Raw genomic sequence first — 6590 nt, forward strand, 5'->3', positions numbered from 1 at the left:
CTCATCACCTCTCATAGTCTGTCGGAGGTTTCTTCCGTTAAAAGGAGTTTTTCCTCCCCACTATCACCAAGTGCTACTCAAGGGGTTATTTATGTTTGAAATGAAATTAAACTGAATGTTGACCGAAGTTACTGTCTCCCACAACAATGTGATTCTAATGCTGAAGTTACCTGTTGTAACAGTTGATGTCATCCAGCCAGCACCCCTGTTTCACCACCTGCACCACTCCTGATACGTTCTTCCAGGTGGCAAAGCAATGCAACCTCTTATCTTTTTCTCCAGAGCAGGTCACCACCGCACTGATGTTCTGCTGACCATCCAACACAGATGAAGATGAGAAGGAAGGGCTGTAGTTGTAGTGGACACACTTCTGAGACCCTGAACGGCCCAGGATGGCACCTGAGGAACAGACAGAAAGATGTCAGAACATACCTGATTCTCAACATGAACAGATCAGCCTGTGTGCAGCTGACACAAGGTTCGCTCTCCTCTCTGCTCTATCCATTCACCCCAACCAGTCAAGACAGAAGGCCGACCACCGAGAGCTGAGGTCTGTCAGAGGTTTCTTTTGTTAAAGGGAGTTTTTCCTCCCCACTGTCAAGTGCTGGTCAAGGGGGATTTGTTAGGTTTTCCTTATAATACTGTAAGGTCTAGACCTGACTACATAAAATTCCTTGAGATGTTTTTTTTGTAATTTGGAGCTACAGTATACAAATAAAAATGAATTGAACCGAATTATACTGAAGGGGGGTCAGGCAACAATGCAACAAAATTCAGATAGTATTCCCTGAGACGTAAAACAGACAATTTAAGAATAGTGTAAACAATACAGGAGATAGCAGCAATAGTGGATTGTAACAGTGGTCTATATGTAACAAAAAAAAAAACAAAACTAAAATCTTTAGGACACATTAGAAACAGTCTCACACAATGTGTGTGAGAGGTAAAGTAAAGGAGGTGACTCAGGACATGTTCATTATGTTGACAGCTTGGGGGGAAAAGCTGTTTTTTCAGTCTTGTAGTATGTGTCTGAATTGTCCTGTAAAGCCTGCCAGAGGGGAGTAACTGGGAGTTATAGTAACTAACTAACTAACTAAAATCTAAAAAGAACAACCTGCCATATGTGTCAGGATGGTATAGGCACTCCAGTACCGTGTAGGGGGCAGCACAAACTGTATCTTCTGTTGATCTGTTTGCCCAATAGGCAAACTGGTGCCAGTCTAGTGTAGCAGGGATGGAATGGTTAATCTGGGCCACACTTAATATCTCAAAGCTTTTAGTTATTACCGGTGTGAATGCAACTGGACAATAGGTGTTTAAACAACTAATGCTTTTTTGCTTGGGAAGAGGCACAATAGTTTAAGATTGTTTAAAATGGCGCTGCAGAGGGCTCCCTCAGTTATTTGCTCCTGTTTGCTCTTGTTTTTGTTGGTTTCCTGGGATAACTTTTACTAGAGATGAGCTTCTGAACATCCGGCAGCTCAGTCTGAACATCTTTTCTCTCATTATTACCAGTAATGAAACCTGTTTGGACATTTTAGCCAGCAGAACAGCAGCACTCCTTGGGACATGGAGGAGATGTCAAAGGGGGAGGCATGTATGCACCCTGGTAAGACTACAACAGCGGACTTACCAAACGCCACTCCCAGCAAATCTCCACTCTCTAACCAACAAAATTGATGAACTGCTTCTCCTAAACTGAACTAATTCTGACTTTTCACATTCAGTTGCTTTATGCTTTGTCAAGACATGGTTCAACGACTCAATCCCAGAGGGGGTCGTTCAGCTGCCGAGATTTCAGATCCACAGATGGGATCACTTAAAGGAGTTATCTGTGAAAATGAGAGGAGGTGGAATCTGCTTATGCATTAATGAAGAGAACTTGTAACACGGACTTAGAAACATTATTCATTAACTTCCAACCATCCTATTCATCCAGGGAATTTTCCTCATTTATCCTGGTCAGTATTTACATTGTATATACAGTAACTGTGGAATACTGTATACCATAAAACCATGATATTTTATGAGACAATTATCATACTGTGAAAATCTCATACCTAGTTTTCACTCATTTTTAATGCACAAATTGAAAATGTAAATAAAAATAAGTGGATAGAGTCAGACTTAAAACAGGATGGTCAAAGGTGAACATGAAGGCAGCTGTTAGTCTACACCAATCAGAGATTTACCTCCAACAGCTAGAGGACTGTCCACAGCATCAACCAGTGTGTACTGTCTCTACTCTTTCTACTACCTCTAATGTTGCCATTGGAAAGGTGTTTTTTTATATATAGACAGGTGGAACCTCACATGAAATCACTTTTTTTCCCAAAGGTCAAAAGCACAGGTATACAGGTGTGAGACCGCTTGTCAGCATATGTCATAGCCCACCTGTGTGTTACTGGAGGTCAAACAACACTCGGGTGTGTGTGTGTGTGTGTGTGTGTGTGTGTGTGTGTGTGTGTGTGTGTGTGTGTGTGTGGGTGTGTGTGCATGTGTACAAAAACCTGAGGAAAGGCAGAGATTTCATTACTGCACTGCACATGCGCACACACAAGCACTATACAATGCACACACACAGCAGGAGAGCTGATGGTGAACATTAAACTCTTGATTCTCATCCAGATGTTTACTGTAGCAGCTCCGTGTCCAGAAGTTCTCCTGACACCACTGCTACAAAGTTCAACATTCGGTCACATTCATGCTGGGCTTTTACTGTAAAACATGTGCAGGAAGTGCTCAGCAATCCTTATTTCTGTTCCAGCCTCTCACATTCATATTTGCTAAATGTGTTGTTCATGCAGATGTTTAATATCAGAGCAGACTCTGATATTAAACATCTTTGTGTTTCTGATGAATCCATTTAAATAAGTCAACTCTGACACAGACTAACATTACACATAGTACTACTAACAATATAACAGACACCCTCATTATTAATCATTTTCTCTGTTATCTGTTTTGTAAAAAAGGTCAAACTGTCCATCTCAGAATGTCAGAGTCCAGAGACACAGTCTACTGTGATGGGAAACAGAAAATCTGATACACTGGACAAACTTGCTCCAGACCCGTGAAAAATGACCTGGAAGAAATCTGTCCAACAAACATATCAGCCAATGGTTTCAGCTGTGAAGTGAGTATCTCTGGACACTTGGATCAGATGAACAGTTAGTCAATTAATCAATCATCCAATCCACAGAAGAATCAGTGATATTCAATTTATCGTTTCAATAACATTTAAAGAAAAAAACTGTCAAAAATGTCAAATATGCTCTAGTTCCAGGCTCTGGAATCAAGGTGCTTCATGTTTTTCTGTTAAACATTGGTGTAAACTGAGCAGTTTAGGACAAAAGCAGACACCTGAAGATGTCACCCTGATAGGTTTGGGCATTTTTACACACACATCCGCCGGTATCACCTTCTCTAACTGTATAGTTTTTATGCATTTTCTTATTTTTCTGTGAAAGTTAAGTGAAAATAGGTCAACCTGGGATCTTGGAAACGATGAGGGGCATTTTATTTTCCGTTTTTTTTTAAATATAATAATAACCACCTTTATTGGCCAAGTATGTTACACACAAGGTATTTGTTTCCGGTACAGAACCGAGGCAGCCATCTGAGGCGCCAACTCAACCAATGGCTCTAACCATCGGGGGCAACTTGGGGGGTCAGTGTCTTGCCCAAGGACAGTTGACACGTGGACTGCAGGCACCGAGATTCGAACCTCCGATCCTTCGGTTGGGAGACGACTGCTCTACCCACTCGCCATTTTTAGACATTATAAAAATAATTAGCAGATTACTTCATAACAATAATCCATACTTCAATCTCTAGAACCGGAACTGTTTCTGTTTGCTAACATTTGATAAACAAATTCAAGTAATCTGTTACTGGGAATAGATTCAGAAGGCGATGTGCATTGTGTCCCCCCCAACAGGTACACTCACCTGAGGAGCAGGAGATGAGGAAAACACTGAAGGCCAGTTTGGTCGCTGAGCCCATAGTGGATCCAAACACAAAAGCTTTTAATTTAGCAGTAGTCCCAAAGAGCAGAAGGATTCACGTCCCATTTAAACTAGTTCCGACTGATGGTGGACTCCGAGAAGCTGCAGCATGACTCGGGCCTTTATGAGTTTAATGTGTTCAAATATGACATTTCACCACCGGGAAATGAATTAAATCCTGAGCGGCAGACGGTCCCGTTGACCCGAGGATAGGCCCAGTTAGAGAGTTGGCTCTGCTACCTGCCGAGAGACCAGTGCCAACACTGGACTTTCAGGTGTGTTCTTCTGGATCAAATCGGTTCACCGTGTCATTATGGTCAGACATGTAGGTGGCATCGGAGACTACTCCGGGATCACAGGGAACATTTCAATCTAGCTGCAGTGGCCAGTGTTCCCAAAGTGGGATTACGTGGAGCTGTAGCTGCCAGGTGCTAAAGTCGCTCCAAATTCCAACTTTATTTACAAAAAGCCTGTCCTGGCTAACCGTAATAACCGAAGGGGCAGTTGAAGCCGAAAGGCTCACGACGTGTTTTTATCTAAAATAAGCGTTTGTTTCGCTGCTCCGCACAACATACTGGTGGTGTGATCTCGGATCTCCGTTCACTCTAGAAGCAGTCGTGCACAAGCCACGATGTTTCCGAGCGGAGCTGTAGCCTCAGTGCGCCACTGACGATCTCAACACGGTCATCGAACAGCTAGCTGGCCCGGCTAGTCGTTAGTTTAGCTCCACGGGCTAGCAGTCCTGGGGAGCAGGTTTCCTCACCGGTAACCGAGGAGGAAACCCACGGACCACAAGCACAACCATGCAGGTTCCCCTGAGCGCTGCGGTGTGCCCGCCGTGTATAATATCCTGAACTGAATCAAAACAAACATTGTGGTTTGTTGTTCTCCATTCTCAGTTTCAAGATTTCCCAGCCTGAGCGAGCACAGGCAAGATGGCCGCCGCGCCCAGGTTATTATTTTTTAGCATCTATTTCCATGGTCATGTTAGCGCCGTGGATAATGCACACTAGCATTGGCCAATAGTACGCGTGGAAGGACCTTTGCTTAGATAGTTCCACCAATCCTGAGCGGCGTCCTGACGTAGGACGCCTGGAATGACAGAAAAGGACCGCCTCCTGTCAGAAAGAGTGCGTGTCGTCAGATCCATGATTTAAGAGCATTCAAACTGAAAACACGGATTAACAGTTGAAGTAACAGAGAAAAGGATTAATGCAGGCTGGATTATATTAAAGAGTAGCATAAATTATCTTCACATTATGTCAGAAAAATCACATGCCTCCTAAAAGGTTAGTCTATGAGGTAAAACAGCTGTCAATAATATGCGTGCTTAATAGTCTATGGTTTATTCTATAACCGCTTCTAAACCAAGAGCTAAACAACCACACATCTGAGTGGGGGGGATCCACTGTGCAGCCAACTATGGTAGGTTCAGATCCAGTTCACCGTTCACCTTTTTCCTTCGTTTGTCACTGTTTAATACTGAGGCAGTAGCATTAATGTTATTTCTTCCGAAAAAAGAGGTATTTTTTAACCTTTTAAGACACATCTGATTTTGGGTCAGATTACCTACATTAAACAGACCTCTGCACCCTTGTAAGAACCCATAGATCCACTTTCAGGAGCCCATATAAACTCCTAAAATAACCACTAGAAATTCCTAAAGTACTGTACCACCAAATTAATTTACAGAAGTACCTATATAAAGGTTCTGCAGTGACCATTACAAACCCCTAGCCCTTTTGTTAAAAACTTCCTCAATAACCAGTAAAAGTCTCCAGGAATCATCTACAGGTCCAATGCAAACACATACTATTAGCACCATCCCCAGGACCTCTAGATTCTCCTCATTGGCCACAGGCCCAATATAACCACCTAAACTACACATTAAATGTCTGCTGTGAACAAAAGAATCCCGTAAAGGACCCCTAGAGACCTTGTGTTTGTGACTTGACCCCTGTGTAATCCACCTGAAACAACAGCGGGACCACTGGATTTTCCTCATCAGCCACCAGGACCATTTACAGGTCCACTAAAACCACTTAAAGGTCCTCCAGAACCCCTTTGTCAGTCACTATATCTCTTAAGGGTCCACTAGAATGCCCTAAAACTACTTAACCTGGCCTCACCCTTTCAGGCCACATAAAAAAACTGTAGGTCTGGTGGTTTATATGGGCAGAGTTCTCATCACCTGGCCAATCAGCAAACACTCAATCAGTCCAATGAGAGGACACCACCTGCAGCACATTGTTCTCATCCACATTAAGAGTCTTCCTCATCAAAGTCCCCCAACTGTCCAGATCAACAAAAATCTAAATATGATAATTATTACTGTTGTTGTCATTGTCAGAAACAAGCCAGTGTCCAACAAACAGAACATGTGACCATATTGGGTGAAATAAGCATATAGTATTTGTAACACAAATGTGATCACACCAAATACAATATGTTCCTTTTTCTACCGTTACTGATTTTAATGTTTTATGATACTGTGATCAAACGTGCTCTGTTTTGTGGAGCGGTACTCTGCATCTCTACATGAAGGCTGTTGGAGTTTTTGACTGTGATAACAACAGCTCCACC

At 42.7% G+C, this 6590-nt stretch overlaps 1 protein-coding gene across 4 annotated transcripts in view; it reads right to left on the minus strand.

Annotated features, from left to right (window-relative positions):
* LOC109970419 (activin receptor type-2A-like) overlaps positions 1-5024 on the minus strand; it is a 28151-nt gene extending 23127 nt beyond the window's left edge. For 2 of the 4 annotated variants that reach the window (XM_020617961.1, XM_020617960.1), the window contains exons 1-2: positions 3951-5021; positions 171-399 (exon numbers count right to left, since the gene is read on the minus strand). In XM_020617961.1, coding sequence (XP_020473617.1) covers positions 171-399; positions 3951-4005 — 284 coding nt within the window. In that variant the 5' untranslated portion in view covers positions 4006-5021. Of the gene's footprint in view, positions 1-170; positions 400-3950 lie in introns of all 4 variants that reach the window. The other 2 variants (XM_020617962.1, XM_020617963.1) reach the window with 2 other exon arrangements.
* Between the last annotated feature and the right edge of the window lie 1566 nt (positions 5025-6590).

Source organism: Monopterus albus, unplaced genomic scaffold, assembly GCF_001952655.1.
Source record: "Monopterus albus unplaced genomic scaffold, M_albus_1.0 scaffold198.1, whole genome shotgun sequence".
NCBI lineage: Eukaryota > Metazoa > Chordata > Actinopteri > Synbranchiformes > Synbranchidae > Monopterus > Monopterus albus.